General features: G+C 37.2%; 3 protein-coding genes across 4 annotated transcripts; all 3 read right to left on the bottom strand.

The window, feature by feature from the left end:
* Positions 1–565: 565 nt before the first annotated feature.
* LOC103148790 (cytochrome c oxidase subunit NDUFA4-like) lies at positions 566–2,602 on the bottom strand. Its single transcript, XM_007567725.2, has 4 exons — positions 2,320–2,602; positions 1,250–1,338; positions 1,109–1,169; positions 566–833 (listed from the first exon to the last, which is right to left on the bottom strand). The coding sequence occupies exons 1-4, from the start codon at positions 2,359–2,361 to the stop codon at positions 777–779; spliced, it is 249 nt and encodes an 82-aa protein (XP_007567787.1). The 5' UTR covers positions 2,362–2,602; the 3' UTR covers positions 566–776.
* A 1,350-nt stretch (positions 2,603–3,952) lies between these two features.
* slc35b1 (solute carrier family 35 member B1) lies at positions 3,953–10,609 on the bottom strand. Its single transcript, XM_007567727.2, has 9 exons — positions 10,098–10,609; positions 9,213–9,304; positions 9,004–9,134; positions 8,879–8,909; positions 7,659–7,825; positions 7,453–7,579; positions 5,874–5,980; positions 4,606–4,759; positions 3,953–4,510 (listed from the first exon to the last, which is right to left on the bottom strand). Exons 1-9 carry the CDS (start codon positions 10,220–10,222, stop codon positions 4,464–4,466), a joined length of 981 nt encoding a protein of 326 aa, XP_007567789.1. The 5' UTR covers positions 10,223–10,609; the 3' UTR covers positions 3,953–4,463.
* A 760-nt stretch (positions 10,610–11,369) lies between these two features.
* On the bottom strand, positions 11,370–24,527 carry LOC103148793 (protein FAM117A-like). 2 transcript variants are annotated; one of them, XM_007567728.2, is made up of 8 exons: positions 23,900–24,527; positions 21,019–21,164; positions 16,072–16,167; positions 15,808–15,921; positions 14,584–14,700; positions 13,766–13,970; positions 13,499–13,673; positions 11,370–12,543 (listed from the first exon to the last, which is right to left on the bottom strand). In XM_007567728.2, the coding sequence occupies exons 1-8, from the start codon at positions 24,021–24,023 to the stop codon at positions 12,330–12,332; spliced, it is 1,191 nt and encodes a 396-aa protein (XP_007567790.1). In that variant the 5' UTR covers positions 24,024–24,527; the 3' UTR covers positions 11,370–12,329. The 2 variants fall into 2 exon arrangements, with proteins under 2 accessions (XP_007567790.1, XP_007567791.1); XM_007567729.2 differs by lacking the exons at positions 21,019–21,164; positions 23,900–24,527 and adding an exon at positions 17,610–18,360.
* Positions 24,528–24,548: the final 21 nt, after the last annotated feature.

The raw sequence follows: 24,548 nt of genomic DNA on the forward strand, positions 1-24,548 counted from the left end.
TGGTTAAGATTCAGACGCAGGCCTCTATTCAAATATGAAGTTCTCCTTGACATTTTCTGCACAGCACTGGCTGCTCATCCTTGTCGCATCTCCACGCTGCAGATGGAACAGCACGACCCGGTGACATTTACAAACTCATCTGCCTCAAGGCGATAACGCTCTTTTATCAGAAACGTCTCCAAAAAGTCCTGAGATCTCCCGCAGTGTGCGACAAATTCACTCAGATTTGCAAAAGGAAGAACAGTTTCTGTTTTAACTTAAAAAAATATACATCTGCTGAAATTTCTGACAACAGCAGAAGAGTAGAAAAAGTCTTAGAAATGGACTGTTTTTGCCACCAGAGGGCGCCATCTGTTGAAACAAGGACAGACATGCCCGGGGTTCCTGGGTGGCAGCCAAGAATGCTGTGAACAGCAGCAGGGTCAAAGGTGAATTGTAGTGAAAGCAGAGCGAATATAGTAAAAGCAAATGTAAACAAACCATGTAGGGTGGTGTAGAAGTGATGCAGCAATGCAAACGCGTGAAACAATGTGCACAAAAAAAACAAACAAAAAACAAGATGAAGTGCTCTGTATGAAGGAGGAAATGCTCCTTTACTTTATTGAAAATGAGAAATCAACAAGAAGCAGCCAGGAATGCAATGAAGAAACTGAAACGTGAGCTGTGCGGATTTAGCTTCTGCATTGTTCAGATTCCTGGATGCAGGAAGGTCAAGATGAGACCAAACTGTGCGGCTTTGCCGATGGTTGTGCTTTTTACTCCAGCAGACGGGAACTTTAGAAGTCTGGGCGATCCTTCTTCAGTTTGCTGTAGTCCATGTTCACTGTGAAGAACTGGGAAGAGAGACACATTTTAGCTCCAGCGCATTACTTGTGTTAATTTGAAATATTTCTTCATTTTTAGATCAAGCTTGAGGTTAAGTTCATCAGATTTGGTCAGCGTTAACTAGATTATGTGCTTTCATCAATCCATCAGAAAGACTTATCCACAGATCAACACACTAAGCCCTGATAAAACCACTAACACTGTTTTTCCAAAGTGTCAGCTGTATCATGTGGTGGAAAAACCACTGGAGGAGTGTATTTTTATTTACATGACACACACACACCTTGTACTGGTAGTTTGGACTCAGTTTGTTCCAAGGCTCTGGGTTGTTCTTGCGATCCCAGCTGAGGGACAGAACAGGAATAGGTTTACAGAAAAGGCCACAGTAGGTCACAGACATGCATTTTTCATCAGCGGTGCTTACGAAACGTCGGGGTTTCTCAGGCCCAGACGAGCCAGGTACATCAAGGACATGGCCGCCCCGCCACCAATGAAGAAGAAAAGGGGAATCAGCTGTAAGAAAAACAGACTGAAAGTTAAACCAGAGCTTTCCTTAGATGCCATAACAGCAACCTGCACAAACAGGAAGGTCGTCAGTGTTTTGACAACAGGCCAGAAACTCGGAGATTAAACTTTGTCTATTGGTAACAATGATCTGCATAAACCAAAAATATTCTCAATCACAGTTCCCTACCAAACACAACGTTTCTTCTGGATAAATTAAACAAATACAGTTTAGAAGAACTAACATCCTGCTTATTTCAACTACGTTTATTTAAATATTTTTGTGCTTTCTTTTACAATGACAAAAGAAATTTAGATTCTAATAAGACAAAAAACAGACAAAACATACAATAAATTAAAATCAATGGGTCATGAATGGGACTCGATTCTGGCAAACTCAGGTACTTAAGTTATTTCTATTAGGTGTCTCTGTCAAACTGTAACTTTGGTAATTTACAAAAATTTCAAAGTCAACTTTGCCAACAAAGACTCAATTTTATTTAAACTTCAGAATTAACTGGCTTTAATTAAACAAAACAAAAAAATGACATAAGAAAATACTGAAAAAATGCCCTAGCCAATTGGAATATTTTCAAGCACCTTCAATATTTTAAACAGAGATTAAACCAACAATAATAATACAACATGGCCTCTTTGACAGGATGACTAAATGGGGAAGAATTCAAGCTAACAAAAGTAGCCGTCAGGAAAGTACATCGTCACATCTAGTTTTCGTTTTGGTTAACCATTAACTACCCTTTCTTTGTGTCGTTTATCTTCTTTGTATCTTAAAGTCTAAAAGCTTAATTTCTTACCAGTTTGTTTTAAACATTTACATTCCGAACTGCACACATTGGGAGATACAAAACCAGTGTCGCCCGACATCAAGCCTGCTAAGCTAAGTTAGCCACAAAAATTCGGAAAAGATCCCGTTTTATCACAAATCCCCCAAAAATGATTCAATACTACAGATAAGCTCTTGGTACTTACAGCAGGATGGCTTCTGAGTTGCTTGCGGATTGTAAGAAGCATTTTGACGTCTGAAAAGTCCGCTTTTTCTCGAAAAAACAACCGCTTATGTGAAGAAATGCTACAACTGTCCTCACTTTAATCGCCCGTCAGGCGGAAGAAGGTCGATGAGGAATCAGAAAGATGCTTCGCAAATTTCCTGACAAATCTTGACCTTAAAAATACGAATAAATTCTCCGCGAATCGCTTCTAATTTTCATCCTACTTTCATAGAGTGAATCCTAAATTATTTCATATTATTAAATTAACACTATCCAGAGCGTTTAAGCAGATTTTTAAACAGGCAAAAATTGTGGCCAACCGGCCGATTTTAACCCAAAACGAAGAGACACAAGACCCCCACAATGCTATTCAGTGAGCAAAACATTGCAGTAACAAACTGATGTTTTGAAGGCTTTTTTCTGTTAATTACATCAACATCAACTAAAAACGCGACATTTAACGTTAAAACATTACATCAGACTAATAAAAAGCATCTTTAATACAGAAAGTTTATTTTCAAAAGGCAAACAAGCATAATCATAACATGTATTTTAATTTAATGAATATGACTGTATATGATACAGAACAGAATAGAAATAACCTTTATCTGACCTTATACTTTAATTAACCAGCTTTGGTTAATTTAATCCACTTTCTGTATCTTGTTCATAACAAATTTCATAATAATTGACATAAAACTCCACATAATTATCATTTGTTCTCAACCTATGAATGTTGACAACTCTGGGTCTAATGAATTGGATTAAACTGAAAAAACTTCCACTGTCCTTGTAGATTTTTGATCATTTTCCACTTTTTCATCATTTGAGTAAACCCAGATTACATAAAAAAGCAGATTTGTGGCTGTGCTTCAGTATCCAGGTCAAACCATCACACCTCCACTCCCACCAAAGGTTAGCATGAGTTATTTGTGCTGGTATGTTGTGTTTGGGTTTCTGTTTATTACATTCACACACTTTGGTTTCATCGGCCCAACTGACGTGATTCCAGGGAAAAATTAGTTTATGTATTTTTAGTAATATGTCTTAGAAAAACAGTGTCTTCAATCAGAGGCTTCGTCATATTTGCTGTAATACAGACTGCTACAGGAGGTCTTTCCCATCATCACAATCTGCAATAACGCTGAAGAATTTTAATTAATGAGTTAGAACATTTTAAAAAGTATTTTTGAAATTGACAAGTATTTTACACTTAAAATAAGATAAAACTAAGTTTTCAGTAGCACATTGTTTTAATTAAATCATTCCTTAACGCTGATGGAAAAAGTACTAATTATAAGTGAAATAATCTGCCACTGGAACAATACATTTTAATTTATAATATGGGGAAAAAATAACATTTCACTTATAACTGGTACTTTTTTTTTCATCAATATTAATTAATTTACTTAAATTAACCTCTTGTATCTTTCTGAAAAGTTACTTCTCAGTTAGTTTTGTCTTGTTTTTTTGTTTTCTTTCACAAAAACAAGACCAAAAATCCCGGTAAGATTTTGTGTTTTTGCAGTGTTTAAGTAGGCTGAAGAAAACCTGCACATTTCAGGGCATTCATTAACACTCCATTAAAACAAATGAGTTGATTGTTTGTTTGGTTTTTACAGCGATAATTCGCTTTTCAACTGAATATTAAATACAGCTCAGCTTATGAGAGTAAAAAATAAAATTAATGTTTACGTCAAAGAAATTTCACAGATAGAAATAAAGACGGGATCAATGAAATTTAATTCCCTTTTTATGGCAAGTTATTTCATGTTGTATAAAATAAAATCACTTGAGTAGTAATATAGGACAACATCAAGCTGCAGACGACCGTTTATATATTTTTTTTTCAAAGAATTGGACACATATTCAAGCCTCAATCTGTAAAAACAAAACAGATTTAATGCTAGAGGCCTCGTTTAGTTCAGCGTTGGTTTTGGTCTTAACTTTAAAATTGTAGCTCGTAATTCAGTCTGGCTTCATACATGGTGAGATATGCGTCTTCAGCGTATTAAGAGCTGTAAACTGCGATCCTGTATTAAATCACAGGCACACGTAATGAGTTCTGTACAAATAATCTTCTGGTTACAGTCCATCCCATTTTCTTCGCTGCTCTTCTGCTTCTTAGTGCTTCTTGGGGGATTTTCCAAATTTAGCATCCAATCCGAGACCTAAAGCAAGAAAAGCAAAGATTAAAACCTGTAATGGTGATATTTTGTTTCAACAAATAAAACAACTACAGCATTTAATTAAGTTGGACTTTTACCCAGGAAGACCAGGATGGTGCCGATCCACTGCATGTCGGTCATGACGTTCCCAAACAAAATGACGGAACCGAGGATGGTGAAGAACTTCCTGGTTGTGGTGACGATGGAGCAGGTCAGCGGCCCGAAGTAAACAACCGTCATGAAGATAAAAGTCTGCAGAAAACGACATTATTACTGTTCATGCCATCGCCCCCCAGTGGCAGGGGAACCTCTTTACAAACCCACAGGAAGAAACATTTAATTTTTTCCTCTCTTTTATGAACTACTCAGTAATTATTGCAATCAGAAGGCGAACCTCATGCCTTCTGATTAAAAATGTTCTGTAGTAGAACATTTTTACCAGGGCTTGTTGAAAATATGACCAGATAAAAAATGTTCCACCACAATCCTCTAGTTTGATAGGAGAATGTAATATTTTTACATTAAATGTAAAATATTAACTGGATGCTTCCTTCTGTCTTGAGAACAACTTTTCCATTTTTAGTTTGAGGAGCAAAGCAACTTGATAAATTTGACTGAAAGATGAAAATAGAAAATATTTTTTTCCTGAATTCCCGGAGTTGGGTAGTAATTATTTACATTTACTTTAGTAACTTTTTGTTTTATGTACTTTTAGGAGTATTTTTGCTACTTTGTACTTTTTGCTTTTACTTAGGTAATTTTATTATTAACTATCTCTACTTTTACTTCAGTAAAATGTCTGGATTTTCTACCCAATGAATGAAAAACAAACATTTTTTTAACCAAAAAAAAATCACCAAACCTGCAGTTTTAATTAAAGTTTAATAAGTTTTTTTATTGATAGAAACTGATTTGGAAAATGTCTCTTTTGCCTGATTTGTTTTGTTACTTATATGAATTATTGTCATTTTGGTTGTTAAAATACAAAAATTTCCACTTAACTTCATATTTTGGTCCATATATGATGTAATTTTTAAATATTAAATGATTGCTGATTTGATCAGTTACTCAGTACTTTGGTTACTTTTTACCAAATACTTTTTTTCTCTTGAATACTTCCTTGGACTTTTTACTTTTACTTGAGTAAAAACATGGTGAAGTTGAGCCACTTACACTTCAGTAATACTTTTACTCTCCCCTCCTATGCCTACTAAGTTAATTTAACATATTTACTGTTAATGGCTGAGAAACAGATTAAAAAATACTGAATAAAATTTACGATTTTACATTTTTTAAACCATCTTTTCCCTCCATCTTTCCTCCAAGGTTCCCATGCTGAGGCTCAGTGTTAAAGCGACAGACTCACCTGGCCCAAAGCACTCGTCAGTCCAAACAGAAGGATGTTGTAGAAAATGCTGGGATATTCCTCTGCAAAACTCAGGAAGCGCCAAACCTCTCCGGTCCACAAAACGGCTGAGGGAAGAGACAGACATCAGCTTACAAACAAAATATTAATACAGAGGATCAGATTTCACAGGTTGAGTTGCATGTATTCAAAATAATACAAACAAATAAAAGTGAAATAGTGTGACACAGAAAAAACAAATCAATGTTGTTAATCAAAGAGAATATTTATTTTTGATCAATTTTAGGAATTTTTCACATTTTCATCCAAAACGTTCTCAGGTTAAACTGAGTGAACAGCGCCCCCTGGTGGCTTCACTCCACAACAACAAGGAGAAGTGAGATCAGTTTGGACAAGTGGATGAAATGTTGCATTTTTACAGCTGAACCAGAATAAATAGAAGCATATTTTATAATAAATAGTGTTTCCTACTCATTTCATGCCCTCATTCTTAATCTACAACCACAATCCTTCATATGATCCAGTAGCTCAGTGGTGTCCAAACTTTAAGTTGAAAGCACTTGTACATTTTTTTAAAACAAATTTTTTGCTGCATTATTTTTTACCTTTAGATGCTCAATAACAAATTAAACAGTTTAGAAAACAGATGTGTATGTTACTGTAAATACAGAAAGGTCTTACAGCTCCTAAATCTTTGGGGTTGATTGTTTTCCTATGAGAAAAACGACGTGTTTTTCCAAAGTTTGTGGTTCAAGTTGCTCCAAAACTAAGATGAATGGAAAAACCTTATTAATAAATGGAAATCTATTTTATTTTATCTGTAAAAAAGTTGAAAATGTCTTCATCTGCACCAAACACCAACACTTGCAGGCCAGATCTAATCCATTTGGGTCACAGAAAATCCTTCAGACAGCCTCACATGGCCCTCGGACCGCGCTTTGGACACAGTAGCTCTTTGGTAATCAGTTTGTTGTCGTTCTAGTTAAACTGAATCATCTTCAAGATTTTTAATAAGCGAGTATATAGACTGAACAGTTTTTAAGAATAGATGCAACACATTTTTCATATTTCACATATTTTCATACGTTTCTTTAATATTGTGGCAAATTATTTCACTTATAACATGGAAAAATGTTGTTTTATAAGTGAAATAATCTCTTTGTTAACGTTAAAGAATTACATATTGCTGAAAACTCACTTCTGAGTTAGTTTTGTCTTATTTTAAGTGTACTAAGATACTTGCACTAAAAACTGAGAAAAAATATTAGGTAGGTTTTTGTGTTTTTGAAGTGCAACACAACATTTTTTACATTTTATGCATGAAATGAAGCCAGTTTGTGCTTTTTGTTTATATAAATGTCCATTTTGAGCAGCAACAAAGAAACAAAGGAACGAATATTGATGGCGAAATGTTACACAGTGACAGACGGCGTCACGTTAAATGAGCCGCTGTTTGGACCAGAACCAGGTGATTCTGCTCATTCATGCGTTTCTCCCCGACAGCAGGACGGATAATAAATCTGTGAAAAGCTCCAGGCTGAATATTTGTCTCGTTTGGCAGAGAGCGCCACCGACTCACCCAGGCCCAGAACGAGCGTGGACCACATGTTGATGTTCAGCATCATGTGGTTGGCGCCGGTCTGGAAGCGGGCCCTCATGTGATCCTGGGCGACGCCGGTGAGTCCATCCAACGTCAGGGACACCAGCTGGGACCGAAGCAGGCGTGATGAGCAGAACAGACAGGAGAAATCAAACTCAGACGACGGGATCGCTGCGTTTACGCACCAGCAGGATCTCCCCGAAGCCGAAGATGTGGTCGTCTGCCACGGCGGCAGCGGCGGCTTTGTTGGGTTTGTAGAGAAACAAAGCGACGCCACCGACGATCAGCAGCACACACAGATACTTCGCCAGAGGATATTTCTTCCTCAGTATCGTTACGCCAAGGATCATAACTGCAACAAACACAAAGGATTTCATTTTCACCAAAAACGTGTCATTCCTGAGAGCAAAACAAACGGACCAATGTGTCAAAAGGTGAAGCTACAAAGTCAGTTCTGCTAGAAATACACAAATGCTTTTTAAAAATTTATTTAAAACGATCTTTCTCCACGTTGGAATAATTATACAACACTGGACTGAAATTACGTTTATAAGGAACAAGATTATGGCGACTGGAAAAATAAAAATAAGATGATTGGGAATTTTTCAGAGTTCTGAGATTAAAGTCAGATTTATGAAGAAAGATTCAAATTTATGAGAAAAAATACAAGTAAAATTTTTAAGTCAAAAAAGGAAAAAAATATGCAGGAAAAAAACCTCAAATTTCTGCTTTAAAACACATTAAAAATTCTGTATTTTAAAAAAGTCAAAATTCTTCAAAGAAAGTCAAATTACTGAGGTAAAAATCAAAAAGTCAATTCTTTTTCCTTTTTTTTCCAGCGGCCCTAAACCTCTTCCATCCATCTGTACAGGAACGTCTCACAAGAAAAAAAATCTACATTTAATCGTCCTGCCACGACAAAATGTAAGATGACTGTATTTAAGGTCAATATACAATTTTTTCAAACAAATTTGACATTTTAAGGCCTTAATTTTAGGATGGAAGTCCATCATGTGTGGATTTATTAAATATTTAAACATCTTAAAAATGTGCTACCAATCCTAATTAGGTTTATTTAAGTTTTAAAACATTTAGATGTTTACATGCTCCTAAATAAACCTCAAAGTATTTTAAAACTTGAGTTTTACATAATCATTAAATGCCAGATGTTGCACTTCCTTTGCAGTGACCAACAACATGTACACAGCAACTCACTTCATAAGTACTGAAGTGTTTGCAACCACAGTTTTTTTTTATTTATTTTCCGACCACAAGCGTTCAAGAACGTGTCACTGCATACAGAAATTACTTCCCTAAATGCAACTAGGTGCTAAACTTAAAGCAGCAAGTTGAGAAGCACAAAATGATCTGTTATTTATTATGAATTTAATGCATTTCAAAATACCTGGTATGGGTTTGCAGGATTTCCCCAACACCTAAAACAATAAAAATCCCACTTTAAGATACAATAAAAACATGTTTCATACTAAAATCGGTTCCTGATTCCAGTCAATTTTAATGGAGATTCACCTGTGTGGGATAGTTGACATATAGGAGGGCGGAGTTACTGGAAACCATTGCTCCCAGATAGGAGAGGGAACACAGGCCATAGAGCCAGCTCTTGGTGTGATCCACTTTGGAGCTTTCAAAACACTGGATCACTGTTTGAGAGAGAGAGAGAAAAATTACTGATTTCTTGCGTTTTAGTGTGAAAAGTTGCAGTTCGTGCAGGTACTTACAGATCTTTGCAAAAACACTGTTGATGATGCACTGGATAAAGACCAGCGTCCGTGCAAAAGTAAACTTCTCCCCGCCATAATTACCTCGAGTGCTGCAAGTCATACAGGCCGCAGATTACTTCTCCATTTTTCATTAAAAACACATTTTACCAGCTGCAGGTTTGAGGTTGTAATCATGGCAATTAAAAAAAATAGTGATTTTAGCAATATCTAATTGCTAATACAAACATTTATTACAAACATTGATTATTATGTGAACCCAGATAAGATCTGATTAATCCTTGGATAAATACTTAAATACTTAAACCCCCATTTTGAATGCACTTCTAGAAAGTAAAAATGACAACTGTGGTCTAAAATCTGTCTGAACTTATAATAATTTCTGCCTGTAATGTGATTTAATTAATACCAATTTTCAAACTCAAAGGTTGAATTTGGTCAGGACACATAACCTGGTAGAGCCAGAAAAAGGCATTCAGTTAAAAATATTTCATACCCAAGGAACACCTTCATGAATTTCGCATGAAATGGTTTAAAAATCAGGGAATTTAATAAAAAATAAATATTCCGGAAGTTGATTAGTGGCACAAAATACATAAATTCACAAATTTAGCTACATTATGTTTAAATAGCATAAAAATAAGCTTTTAGAAACATCTCAAATCACACAATCCAACAAATATGTGTGCTATTTAAGAAAAAGCAGGCAAAGTTATGCAAAAATAAAATTCAATCAGTAAAAAAAAAAAGATGTTTTTCTTGGTTTGAAACTTTTTGAATTCAGTTTAAATCAGCTAATTAATAACTGTCCCAATCTTTACTCAATTTAAAACATTAGGCACAGTTTGTTAAACAGTTACTTCAGATGAACTGTTAGTTACTTACATTGTCTCCTGCAGTATTCCGTAATAAAAATAACACACGAAGACTCCGAAGAAACAAACGATGAAGCGTATCCGCAAATTGTCCCACAGTGAGACGGGCTTCCCTGCGCCCTTTCCCGCAGCCATGCTGTCCTCCACTACCCCGGGCAGGTTCACCGACACCGCTCCGCTCCCCACTCCCCTCACGCCGGCGTCCCGCTCCACTATACCCGCTGGGAAGAACCCCCCGGAACTGCCGGTGTTGAATTTCTGTTTTATCCCAAGGATAAAAGTTTTTCCTGGGATTTCTGCCGCACAGTGGCTGGTAATTACCAAAGCGTCAAACAGTCAGTTTTTTCACACTGTCAAGTGCAGCAGATCGGCTAAATATCACGACATTATTTTTTGTTTACACATTAATTAACCCGAATATTTTCCCTTTTACAATATTAAACCATCAGTGCAGTAGCAGTTAGTGTTTTCATTGAGTAATAGCTTATATTTAGATGATTAAAAAAAAAACCAAAATGGACCCCGGCGCGTTATAATTTTAGCCTGAGTTCTTAAGTCTTCAAGAAATAAATATTTATTACAGTCAGAGCTTGTAGATTTATTCAAGTATGATCAAATTGGCTACTTTAGCGTGAAAACAATTTCAAGTATTATTATTAATGATAACAGTAAGCGGCGATAATGATTTCCACACAGGCAGCAAATGAGGACAGCTAAGATTGAAAAGGAGGGCTTCTTGAATTGGTAGCGTTCCTTTTTGTCGTGTCGTGATGTGGATTGATTTCATTGGTCCATGTAAGTATTAAAGCTCCACTATGAGCCAATCACAATACAAACCGCAAATCCACGTGTCGAAAACCATAGACATAATATATTATATTATATATATTATGTCTGTCTTATATTATGTCTATGTCGAAAACAGCAGCACAATAATAATGATAGTTGTCTGAATTTAAAGAAGATAAGTATTTTATTTATTTATTTTAAAGGCATCTATTGTTTTTATATTGTGAGATTCTTTGAGTGTCACAAATGCAGTTGATTTTTTGCGGTTTTATTTTATATTATTCATTATCTTGTTTAATATTACTTATTGTGTTGTATGTACAAGATTTTTTTTCTGCAATGTTCTTTGTTCGAAATAAAACTAGTTTTGAAAAAATAATTATCATTCAATGGGTACCTCAGTGGTTCATTTAATATTTAACACATTCCACACACACATACTCTACTGATATTTACCAATTTTTTTTAAAATCTAAAAACAATTAATACATGCAGCACAGTACTGTTGCATTTTATTCAACACTACATTTAATAATCCAAACCAATTTACACAGTCTAGAATAAAATTTGATTTCAGTTTTAATAGATGTGGACAAAAACCTGTGTTTTCCACACTATTTACTGCTACACTTTGAAAAAGATTTAAAAAAAAAAAGAAAAAGAAAAAGCAATATTGACCTTGTTTTAAAAGGTGATCAGTAGTTATGGTTTCAAGTTTTGGTTCTCCTACCACATCAATTGTTTTTGTTAATAAAGCTTAAGCCATCAAAACCTTATTTTTGAGTAACTGAGAACGTAAAAATCCTCCACAAATCAGCTGTATTATAATTATGTAAGTTTTAGGCAAGTAAATCAAAACTTCCAGTCCTACTTGTAAAATTGCAAACATAAATATAGCAGTAAATCCTTAAAAAAGTAAGAAAATAAATATAATCTATCCTAGCATCTGTAGAAAAGAAGGGGGGTAGTATTAAAATATATTTTTAATCAACACATTTAGCATAGAAATTCACCACATAATTGTTTTCAAGTTAATGCCTATAACAGCTGTTTACATGTGGTGTAGGTGCCTGGCTTTCTGAAAGTAAATCCACTTACTTGACATGAAAAATAACAAAGTCCTGGGAAATTAAAAACACGAAACCAAAACCTGAAAATGACAATATAAAAACATGTTTTCCTAGCTTAAATCATCTTTGTCAAGTTCAAAAATAACAAACAAACAAAAAAAGATCCTTCAGGTAGAAATAGCCAACAAACAAACAGAACTTTAGGTCACATTATCCTGAAATATGGCAGCAACGAATGTTTACAGTCGCACAGGGTGAAATGGTAAAGATGCCCACAGCAATGAGACACGTAATCGTCAGTCTGCATCAAAACGTTAGCAAATGTTCCAGGTTCTGGCAGTGCATTGTTGTGTAGTCCTGAGAGACGGCGTTAAGATTTCCGCCTACTGCATGCCCAGGTGCCTGGTGGGGGAGGCCTGACCCGAGCAGCCAGTGACGGGCGACACGGACAGGCCGCGAAACAGGAGGTCCATGGAGGGCAGCAGGGGCTTCAGGAGGCTGACCGGGCAGAAAGCGGAGCCTCCATGGGGGGTAAAGTTGACTTTATTAGGGTCTGGGCAGGAGGGCTGGAGGAGCTGCTCATCTGGACAGGCAGATCTGGAAATAAAAAGATTAAAAGAGGATGCAGAATCAATGCTAAAATACATCAAGAATCATTTTAAACACTTCAAGTTAAGTTATGAACGTCTTTGGTTAAAGCTGCGGTGTCTCACTTTGATTAAAAAATTATAAATGTTTTTGACATATTTGTTGAAATTGTCACTATGTTATGACAGTATGGGATGAGAAAGATAATCTGTGAAAAAAGTGAAACAACCAATCAGAGCCAGGAGGCGGGTCTTAGAGCTGTCAATCACCTTCTTTGCTCTCTGGTATGCTTCTGCTAGCATAGCATGTTGTGAATGATAAATCTAGCTAACATGGCCTCCGTTAATGGTGGATAAACATTAAGTTGTTTCTCTGCCATTATCACATTTAGCAGCGAGTACATGAGATTGACTGACAGCGCTAAGACCCTCCTCCTGGCTCTGATTGGTTGTTTTTGGTCGGGAGCGGTGCATTTTTTTCAGTCGGCCATAACTCAGAGAACAGGTGCAGGAGATTGATCTTTTCACAAATTATATATAGACGAGAATGTAAAGTTAAATGTAAATTTTGGCATTTTAAAGATGAAAATGAATTAATATAATATATTAATATATTAATAAAAAAAACAAAATCAGTCAAAATAAAATTATCCAAGTCAATTTCTTTCAACAAGAACTGCAGGTGTGTGTCTGTGTCTGGTAAATTTTTTGGTTAAAACATGTTTGTTTTTCATTCAGTGGATAGAAAATCAAGAAATTTTAATTAAGTAAGAGTAGAAATACTTCATAATAAAATTACTCAAGTAAAAGTAAAAAGAACAGCATAAAAATACTCCTAAAAGTAATTTTTTTTCAAAGAAGTTGAACTGAGTAAAAGTAACTAGTTACAACTCAACTCTGTTTACAACAGACCTTTGTGGTCCTTCAATATTTATATATTAGTTACTAGAGCAACTAAAACTCACATTGCTTCCTCACAAACTCGAACTCGCTCGCAGCCTTCTGGCGGGACGCGCTGGAAGGAGTAGGTTTTGTTTGGACGGGGCGAAGAGGAGCAGGGCTGCTGAAGAGGAGCTTCCAGTGCAAACGAAGGAAGTGACGCTGATGAAGAGGAGCACAACCCTTCACACTCCGCAGGCTCTGCACAGACACACACACACACACATCACTAAACACATGAACTGAAAACTGATAATTCAGCGTTATGCTCTGAAAACAGTCTAAAGTCCAACCTGGGTCCAACATGGGGCACGGCGGCGGGGAGGGGGACAATCGTGATGCGTTCAGGTGGCATGGGGAACCGGACGGGAGTGAGGAGTCGAGCGGACATGGAGACAGGGAGGGAGACGGGAGGGATGGAGACGGTTCACTCTGAGAGCCGCTGCTGCATCTCTGAGCCGGGACAGGAGCTCTGTGGCCGTCTGGGATATCCAAGATCTGGAATGTTCAGCCGAATTAACTTAAACACTAACAGTTTCACATTATTATAAATAATACACACAAGAGTAAAGCTGTCACTGTAACAAATTTTACTGGACAATAAACTGAAGTTACAATAGTATTGTTGCTTTAAGACCTGGACAATAAATCAGTAATATATATCGCGATAGACATGATAAATATCAAAAGAAAATATATCTGACAGAATATTCAATATACCGCACAGCATTCTGGGAGATTTAGGCAGAGGAAAGACTTTAGCCGCTCAGTTTTCACTGCTAGCTAAGACGTGTTGGTGGAATCAACTCACTCACTCACCCTTTGGTTACCTAGCAACACACTCACTCACTCGCCCTTTGGTTACCTAGCAACACACTCACTCACTCGCCCTTTGGTTACCTAGCAACACACTCACTCACTCGCCCTTTGGTTACCTAGCAACTCACAAACTCACTCGCCCTTTGGTTACCTAGCAACGACCTGTTGAGTAAATTGCCCAGCAGCAGTTTATAATTTCTCTTTGTAACTGCTTTAATGTAAAAAACAATACGCCACCAATCTGGCAGCATTTTAGATATTTAAAACTCAAAGCGTAACTCGGTGGGCCGACCTCATGCTCATCGTCCGGTTTCTCAGACACAAAGACTTCCTCCAGCTCCAAGCTGAGACCCTCAACGCTCCGTCTCAGCCGCGGTGCGAGCCTGTTCAGAGGCATCATGGGAACTGTCTGCAGAAAAACGGTTAAATGTGACCAATTATACCATTGTTTTGACCAGTTTTAGGGCGTCTTCTTACTTTAAATCTAAATAAACTGCTGCTGATCACGATGCCCCCCAACTCAACATTTACACTCACAGTGAAAATGGCTGCAAACACTTGTCTTTTCCAGCGGCCATTGCACAGCGCATACAGCGGTAAAACACCAAACATGCAGGAGTTCCGTTTGTGTTGCTAGATAACGGATGGAACTCCGCTGGGGTTGCTAGGTTACAGCACAGTGCCCACAGAATGTGACTTAACAATCAGAAGGTTTTTGAAATGGTTCATTTCCAGACACCAAAATAACATTAACTTACTGCCATAAAACAGCTGGGTTTTTATTTTAACCGTTTGGATTGTTTTTAGAAGCAGTTGAGATCCAAATGGAAGTACGAAAATAGGAAAAATGTGAATTTTGCATAAAGCATTGCAGCAAATAAATTCCAAGACTAATATAGATAACATTCATGCCCATGCTAACTGACTGTAAATTTATAACCAGAGCTATATTTATCTACAGTCAAGCCCAAAATTATTTGTACTCAAAGATCTAAGATAATTTTCATTCAACCAAGAAGTTTGTTACAGATAGATAATGACACCTGGATCTCTAACAATATAATAAAACATTTATAAATTATTTTTAAAATCAATTTTCATGTAAAGTCAATGTTTTTTGGCAATAAGTTCATGTTTTTTGTGTGTGGAAAATTACCAGTTTGAAAACTTCTGAAGTCCAGCCTGTTACCTAGCAACCCAAGCGGAGCTCCAGCACGTTTGATCAGCTGGTTTTACCGCTGTATTTTGTTTATTGCTGACTTAACATCCAGAAACCACTTACTGCATTCTTGGTGGTTGTGCAGGCGGCTCCACTTCTGCTTTTCAAAGATCTACTGTTCTATAATTGGGCATCTGTTTGTAGTCATTTTCACATGCAAACGATAAACGTTTAATTGGGGGCATGGCCAGCTGCAGGTTACTTGGATTTAAAGGAACAGGAGGCTCTAAAACAGCTCATTCTGAATACATTTGTGCTTAAACATAAACTAACATACATTTTGTAATAATAACGCACCTGAGTGACACCTGCCGCCTGTCCTGCCGGCAACGCGCCGTGGAGGAGCTCATATCCTGCAGAGGGAGGAGCGTTCCTGGAGCGTTTCTGCAGATGGTGCCTCAGTTTGGCCACCTGAGGGCAGAAAGGAGATCAAACTGATTTAGGATCCAGTTTGACTGACTCTGAAAGGGAAGGGTTACGACTTTCCCCTCGGGTGCCGTTAATATTTCAGGTTAAAAGCGTGAAAAGGGCTGTTTTAAACTTTATTAGTTAAGTACTTGCCTCCTTCAAGTGCTCTGCACTTCCCCAAGACGCTGAGCGCTTGTGCCCACCCACACTCCTCCTTCCCCGGGTCTCCTCTGTCCAGGAACACGGAGTCTTTAAAAACACACACAGTCAGATGAACAAAGAGTCCAGTGTGTCGTCTCTCACACTCTTGAGGGGGGATAGCGCGGATCAAAGCAGGGGTCAGCAGGTTTGACCTCTGAGAGGAACTCTACGTTTTCTGCTGAGCCAGCAAACGGCCACCAGCTCTACGCCTTTGGGAGACGCTGAGACCCACAGCTGCCTCACACACCTGTCACACAACAGCCGTACAGAGGAAAGTGACAAGAAACCACTATGAGCTGCAAAAACAGCCCCGCTTTCACAAACACGCACTGCAAAAACACAAAACCTTACCCAGTGTTGTCGGTGAGACAAAACCAACTTCCAAGTAACTTTTTAGGAAGCTGCAGGAGTTTGTTTTAAGTCAAGAATTCCTTAATATTGAAGAAAAATATTACGTTCCGCTGGCCTCGTTACCTAGCAACCACAGCCAAGCACAGCCCGTTACCTAGCAACCCAGGTCTAGTTCCACTGGCAGATTAATTCACTAATATGAAGGGAAAATGTCTTTTATAAGTGGAATAATCTACCAATGGAACTGCTACTTTTTAAACAATATGAAGGACTTACTGACTTAAAACAAGCATCTAAACCTTCTTGAAAAGTTACTTTTAAAGTAGTTTTGTCTTAATTCAAGTTTACTAAGATATTTGCACTAGAAACTAAAAAAAAATGCTTGGTAAGATTTTGTGTTTTTGCAATGAAATTGACAAAAAGACATTGTGAGCTGCAAAAACACAAAATCATACCAAGCATTTTTGTCCAGTTTCTAGTGTAAATATCTTATATAAAGTGTACTTAAACAAAACAGACTTTTAGCAAGATATAGGATACTTTTTTTAGTATATAATTCCTTAATATCCATGAAAAAGTGCTACATCCAATGGAAGATTATTTCCCTCATGAAAATCTATTTGTTATAAGTAAAGGTAGTATTTTTTCATCAATATTAAAGAATTGTTTACTTGGAAAAAAATCCTTTATCTTGCTAAAAAGTTAGTTATAATTTAGTTTAAGTGTCCAATATATTTGAACTAGAAACTAGACCAAAAATACTTGGTCAGGTTTTGCATCTTTGCACCTTCACTGCAGAAAAACAAAATTTTACCAAGTATTTTTAGTCTAGTTTCTACTACAAACATTTTTGTACACTGGCAGATTATTTCACTTTTAATATGGGAAAAATCTGCTAGAACTAGTCATTTTTAGACAATATTATCTAATTATTTACTTAAGTCAAGTGCACTGAGACATTTTGAGTAGAAACTAGACCAAAGATACTTGGTAAGACAAACAGATGAGAAACTCCAAACCTCACAACCAAACACAAACTCGTCGCCTCGTTGCACTTAAACTCACATGCTAACCTTATTTTCCCCAAAAACAAGCAAACATTAAAGTTTCACTTCTTCTTTTTCAGTCACCCTCCATACCGATTTCTTCACATTCACTTTTGATCGTTTGCCAGCTGCAGCCTGGTCGATCCCTCTGAGCTGCTGGTTCTGGACGTCCATCCCGACCGGGTTCTGGGTTGGACCGGCTACGCTAAAGCTTTGGTTTCTCATCGATCCGGTTCCCAAACAACCCGGCCCACTCTGTGGGCTCCATTATGCTCATCAGCTAACTTCCTTTCCCTCAGAAATACAACCTCATCTCAAAGTATCACCTTCAAAACGCCACAGAAAAGTTTCCGCCTGCAGGAAAAAACGCATATCATGTCCAGCAGGCTAAATAGGTCAGAATACAGCATGGGTGAGTCATTCAGTGACACGGGAATAAAGTTACAGCTTCCAAACCGCCCCCCGTCCTCCATGTAATCATCCAGATCCAACATCCCACCCTTCCCATAACATGAGCAGGGCATCATGGGACACCAACCTATAAAAAGACTGAAAATGTAGACGAGAATGTGGCCTGCATGGCTAATGTTTCATCTAAACGGAGCAGAGCAGCGACTTACATCTGAAGCTCTGTGATCAAAATGATTTTATTAGGTTCTCAAATGATTTAGATCTAAATAAAAAGGAGTTTATGACTACAAGGCCTTAAAATGGGCAACAAATAACCAGCTTTCCAACTTCAGGTTTGATAGAGCACTGCAAAAAAACAAAACGTTACCAAGTCTAATTTAGTCCAAATATATTAGTACACCTGAAATAAGACAAAACTAACTTATGAGTAACATTTAGCAAAATATCAGAGTTTGTTTTAGGTAAATAATTATAGTTCTATTGTTAGATAATTTCACTTATAACATGGGAAAAATGTCTTGTTATGAGGTAAATAATTAGGGGTGCACCGATTTATCGGTGCCGATTTCCTTAATTTTGGGAGATCGGTGATCGGCCGGTTTTTACATATGAAGCCGATCTTATCCAACTATCTTATCTAACTTGGCAAATGTGTAAAGTGTCCTCTTTTAGTCTCCGGTGAGAAAAGTTTGACTGACAGACATCAAGTCATGTCTCCATATTAACAATAGTGACCCCACTGTTGCCAACTCCACAACTTCCTTGCTATATTGAGCAACATTTCAGACAAAACAAATTGGTATCGGCCAAAATCGGAATCGGCAGCTTAAGCTTTTTAAAATATTGGTAATTGGCGATCAGCCAGAAAACTGCAATCAGTGCACCTCTATAAATAATCTTTACATTTTCAGCAATAGTAAGGAATTACTTACTTTCAACAAGCCTCTATAGCTTCCTAAAACATTATTAAGTTAGTTTTGTCTTATTTTCAAACTAAAATATTTGTGCTAGAAGCTAAACCAAAAATACTGAGTAAGATTTTGTGTTTTTACAGTGTTGTGGATCAATTTGATGAAAAACTGCTGGACTTTTACATCAACATTAAGAAAGTGTTGGCTTAAAACATGCTCCTATTTCTGGCTGGAGAGTTGCATGTAAGTTAGTTTTGTCTTATTTCAAGTTTAATCAGATATTTTAACTAAATTAGACCAAAAAACTTTATGTTTTTGCAGTGAAACAATGCAATATTTAGCTAACATTATAGTTTTGATGACAAACTTTTCGGTTGAAATTCCCTCCACATGTGGAAATCTGAACTCGTTTACGCTGCCTTCAGCGTGTGTGTGTTTGTGTGTGTGTGTGTGTGTGCGTGCGTGCGTGCGTGCGTGTGTGTGAATGAACGAATGGGAAACACATGTAAAGAGTTTTGCATTGTCCGTCTAAGGTTACAATGACCTAAATAGGCTGCTGGGCTTTAATCATTCATAAATAAAGTGTCTCTAAATTGGTAAAAAATTAGTTTATTTTGCACTTTTACAAAGATTTCACTCATAATTAGCCAAATATTTGCAGAAATATGCAGAAGTTCCGACTCTTTTCTAGTGTTTTAACACGTATCAGTGCATGTTAGTGATATTTCTGGTTAGTTTAGTGTAATCACAGGGCTGTAAAGCCGTCTGACGTAAAGCAGAGGGCTGGTGGGGAGCCGGGGGGATGGGGCGAGGTCAGGAGGGGTCGTTCCCTCACAATGCAGGCAAAGCGGGTTCATGCGGGCCTTAAACTGTGTCAGCAGCCAGGGCGAAGATGATGCTACGTCTTTGTGCACCAGATACAGTGGAGGGGCGGCGGAGGGGAAGCAGCAGTTTGAGGAAGAACAAAAACGACTATTTCCAGTTGGCTGCTTTCCAGCCGCTGCATCAAACTGGAGCCCAGACACCTGCAGATCTCTGGGTTTCACCAACAGAGCCTGGAGCCGCGGCGTTCTGCAGCAGGTTTCATCTGATCAGACACGTTCAGCTCCGGGCAGGAAACCAGCAAGACGGACAAAAACATTACATTTTTCATCACAGATCAGATTTTAATTGATTTATTTACTTTGTTTTTGGTTGCTTTCTCATCTACGACAGAGTATTAGGGCCACAATAAGAAATTAAAAAATAAAATTATGGGAATAAAGTCAGAATGTTATGAGAATACAGCATGTTGAGACTTTATTCTTGCTATATTACTGACTTTATTCTAGTAACATTATGACTTTATTCTAGTAATATTTTTACTTGATTTTAGTAATTTTCTTGACTTTATTCTCATAATATTATTGATTTTATTCTGGTAATATTCTGATGACTTTATTCTAGTAAAATTATGACATTATTCTTGTATTTTTATTTATTCTCATCATTTTATTTTTTAAATTTGTTATTTTTTCTTAGTATAGTCCTAATACTGTGTCTTTCTATTCTAAAAACTAAATTACAGAAAATATTTTCAAAAAGTGGCTTTTATTTCAATCATCCTTTCTGTAAGTCTAACTACAGTGTTTTAGTCTATGAGAAATGTTGATTAATTATGAAAATACATTCATAATATTTTACCAAAAAAAGTATTTAAATTCAGAGAAAAAGCTTGATTTAATGAGAAAAAAGCTTTTGGAGTTATTAAGATCAGTTCATGTGATTCTTTCTTCAAAACAGATTAAAATCCACCCACTGATAATAATTTTACACTAATTTGTTCTCAAGTTCTCATAAACTTACAACTTTATTCTGGTAATATTACAACTTTATTCCTTCAATATTATTACTTTAATCTTGAGATTTATTTTTTTAATCACAGCTTGGTCCTAATATTGCATTGAGGATTTGACCTGAAGTCCAAATAAACAGAAACTGCAAATAAACAGAAACCATAAAACAAGATGGCCGCCAACACTGTAAACTATGGGAACCCAAAGGAACATTAGTGAGAAAAATCCAGCTTTTCCACAGATTAAATCTTAAAATACCCCAAGTTTCAATTTGCCCTAATCCCTCAGCACTTGTGCTGAAACCTGGTTGCTAATTGGAGGGTTTCAGGGTAAAATGGAGTTTACCTGAGTGGCTTTGTCGTTGATGCAGGTGGCCCCAGTGGCCTCTGCCTCTCTGGGCCACTGGCCCTGCAGATACGGTCCGACGATCGTATCCAGAGAAAGAGTTCGGCGGATTGTGGGCCTCGGCGGGCGAGCGGTGGTTTTATCAACTTTGGAAACATAAAAAAACATAAACCATAAATGAGTGACGAAGTTTCAGTTGGTGACGGATGAACACGAAGTGGTGCATGACTGTGGAAAGAGGATTTTCATCTGTATTCAGCCTGTTTTACTTAAAATAAAAATACCTGTTATTTTTATTTTTTGCTAGAAGCGTCCATGTTTAATTTTATTTTAAAACCTTCTTTTAACAGGCTAGGATAAGTTTTTGATCTATGCAAAACCTTCATTACATTTTTTTATAAATTATTCTTAAATAATGAGATTTTAGTTTGTTCGGTTCTATTTCGAAAGTTAGCTATTTTAGGGCATCTTGTCACTTTACATCCAAATGATCTGCAGCTGGCCACGCCCCCAAACTCAATATTTACATTCGCACATGAAAATGACTACAAACAGAAACGCAATTATACAACCATACATACTTGAAAAGCAAAAGTGGCGCCTCCTGCACAACCAACAAGAACATAGCAAATGGTTTCTGGGTGGTAAGCGAACAGCAAAATACTTGTCTTTTCCAGTAGCCATTGTACAGCACATACAGTGGTAAAACAAAGATCCCCAAATCCAAAAAGTTGCTACCACTGGTTTTACTGTCAAATTGTCAACATAACGCGCTAAATCTTAAATGCATGAGTGATACATAAAAGAAAAAGGGATGGAGTGATTTGCTACTAATTATCAACTCTGCAACAACTAGATAACAAGGTCAGGAAAAGGTTTTAGTTTTTTTTTTAATTGTGAGAGAGAGAGAAGTAGGTCAGGTATGCTAGCTTGACTTTGACAATCTTAACATGTAGATATGCTGCAGAATTCGGTTCAATTAAAAAAAATAAGGCGACCCACACCAAATTAAATTAGACTGAATTTACCACGACTGTGTTCAGATGATTATCGCAAAATAAATAAACATCAAGCATGAAAACATAAAACTGTAACGGACTGAACGTTCTGTTCTTCGTGTGGAAAATGTTTGAGGGGTTTTTAAAGAGATAACTTTACAAGAATAAATTCATAAAACTACAAGAATAAAACTATAACATTGCAAGGTTAAGGTTGTAATAGTATGGGAATAAAGTCGTGATATTACGAGAACTCCGCCATGAAAAAGCAGTTTTACAGCTGCGATAAACAGAGGAACGTTGAGCTTTTTATGAAGTTGTACTTTGGTATCAGTTTTACAAAAAAGGAAATACTTAATCTGCTAATATTAGTATCAGATTATTATCAGTAACACTCCTGCTACTGTTAATAATCTGATACTGACGTGTTTACTACGACTTTATTCTGGTATTTTAAGACTCTCACCACAAGCTGACAGGTTATTTCCCACCAACCTGTAAGCAAATCCACATTATGCTGTCTTTTACTGTGGAGACAGAAAGAATAAATAACATGCAGATGTGAGTTTCATGGACCTAGTTAAAATAACAGGAACTCTGAGGGAAACAAAGAGGCCTTTAAAAGAGCTGCTGCTGCTGCTGCTGTGTTAGCGTTGATAACTCCAGCAGGTCACAGTGCAAAGGGGCATTCGAGTGTCCAAATAACGTCATGAGAGGAAAGTTATGTTTCAGGGTTAGTAACCTCCTTTTGTTGACATAGCTTTCTCAGAGAGTGTTGAAAATCTAATTTTAAGCCAACAAGCCAAGTGAAACTGAAGCTCCTCCTGTTAGGATTATGACAAGAATGGGACATTTTCCCCTTTCCGTCAATCAAACACTGCAAAAATACCAACTTTTCCCAAGTAATTCTGGTCCATGTTTTAATGCAAATATCTTAGTGCACTTGAAATAAGATAAAACTAACTTATAGGAAACTCTTCAGCAAAACATAGGAGCTTGGTTTGAGTCAATAATTTGTTAATATTGATTTTAAAAAAGTCTTAATTCGCCAATGGAGCTGGTACTTTTTCATCAATACTAAGGAATTATTTACTTAAAACAAGCTGCTATGTCTTCCTGTAAAGTTACTCATAAGTTAATTTTGTCTTATTTCAAGTGCACTAAGACATTTGCACTAAACTAAACCAAAATTTCTTGGTAAGATTTTGTGTTTTTACAGTGTAGAGAAAGCTTGCAACTAACAATTATTTCAGTGATTATTTGATTGTTTACACTGATGATTAATCAATCATTTGGATTTAAAACGAAAAACTAATTTGTAAACACTGATATATATCAAACCTATTTTGCTGCGGAAAATTAGTTTTCTCTAATATGCATTTTCTTCTTGTTAAAAGATACAATAATTCAGGATATATATACCTGCGTGTGTGTGACGGGAAGTTTTCATTTTAATTTCAGCGTCTTTACTAAGTTATTATTAATTGATTATTTCAATAATCAGTTAACCGTTTCAGCCCCACTTGTCTCATATAGAACACATCAGGGTCACCTTTCCTAATTGCTTTAATGTTTTTAAGTCATTGTTTATTTAAGATAATATCTTCCTTCTATGCATACGTGTTTGATGACATCACAAATGATCGGTGTTTCTTCGAATACATCGATTCTTGTTTTTTGTCTAACTACTAACTAAACTCTGCTTGTTGTCATTAATTGCTTTAGTTACATGGAAAGTAAACATATTTCCTAATCATGCAAAAATATGAAGGTTCCGTTTTGCAATTGCGAAGCAGAAATGTCACATTTATAAAGCAACTGAAAACGAGCTGTAGTGTCTCTGCGGTGCGTGGAAGTGACCCCCGCCTGCTGCGTGTATTTACCCGCTTTGGGCTCTCTGCACAGGGGAGCGGAGCCTCTCTGGAGCTGGAACGGGACGGTGGCTCGGAGGGGCTGCAGGCTGAGGTTGCTGCATCCCCGGGGCGCTCCTCCACTCCGACCCGACATGCCCACCCGGCCCTCCTCCCGCCCCGCACGTACCCACTTATGAAAACACACTTTTACTGACTTCAAAGTTCCCGTCGTTGCTCCGTTTTTCAATCAGTGCCTCCGAGTCGCTGGACGCACAAGCTGCAGGAGTTTCTGCTGTGTACTTTAAACAGAAGTATAATCCGAGTGAAATCCGCAGTCTAATCCCGTGTGAATTATCTCATAAATGATGCGATCGCCTCACATTTCGTGGTTCCCTTCTCTGCAGAGTGACAACCTGTGCGACTAAGTCGTGTGGCATTTTATTTCTATTTCAAGCGGATCTGGTTGGTCGCTGCACAATATTTCTGAACGCCTATTGGGCGTCACATCCATCTGTCTTCTTGAAGGAGAGCAAAACTCCTCCACCCCCCATCACCTCCAAAAAGACAAAAAAAAAAAATCCCACCCACTTTGTTAAGATTTCTGTTCTGCTTTGCAGGGCATGGGGCCATCCATCCCCTCCTCCATTTAAACCCAGACCTTACAGGAGTTCACAGTGGC

The sequence above is a fragment of the Poecilia formosa genome, unplaced genomic scaffold, assembly GCF_000485575.1.
Source record: "Poecilia formosa unplaced genomic scaffold, Poecilia_formosa-5.1.2 Scaffold212, whole genome shotgun sequence".
Classification (NCBI taxonomy): domain Eukaryota; kingdom Metazoa; phylum Chordata; class Actinopteri; order Cyprinodontiformes; family Poeciliidae; genus Poecilia; species Poecilia formosa.

Excerpts from the sequence above, each read along its gene's own strand:
- LOC103148793 (XM_007567728.2), bottom strand. The coding sequence starts at position 24,023 with ATGTCGGGTCGGAGTGGAGGAGCGCCCCGGGGATGCAGCAACCTCAGC. Across the intron at positions 21,165-23,899 it reads GTGCAGAGAGCCCAAAGCGG|TTGATAAAACCACCGCTCGC; the intron begins GTAAATACACGC and ends ATGTTTCCAAAG. Across the intron at positions 13,674-13,765 it reads GTGCCCCATGTTGGACCCAG|AGCCTGCGGAGTGTGAAGGG; the intron begins GTTGGACTTTAG and ends GTGTCTGTGCAG.
- LOC103148790 (XM_007567725.2), bottom strand. The coding sequence starts at position 2,361 with ATGCTTCTTACAATCCGCAAGCAACTCAGAAGCCATCCTGCT. Across the intron at positions 1,170-1,249 it reads CTGAGAAACCCCGACGTTTC|CTGGGATCGCAAGAACAACC; the intron begins GTAAGCACCGCT and ends TCTGTCCCTCAG. Across the intron at positions 834-1,108 it reads GTCCAAACTACCAGTACAAG|TTCTTCACAGTGAACATGGA; the intron begins GTGTGTGTGTGT and ends CTCTCTTCCCAG.
- slc35b1 (XM_007567727.2), bottom strand. The coding sequence starts at position 10,222 with ATGGCTGCGGGAAAGGGCGCAGGGAAGCCCGTCTCACTGTGGGACAAT. Across the intron at positions 8,910-9,003 it reads ATGTCAACTATCCCACACAG|GTGTTGGGGAAATCCTGCAA; the intron begins GTGAATCTCCAT and ends TTATTGTTTTAG. Across the intron at positions 7,826-8,878 it reads ATCCTGCAAACCCATACCAG|TTATGATCCTTGGCGTAACG; the intron begins GTATTTTGAAAT and ends TGTTTGTTGCAG.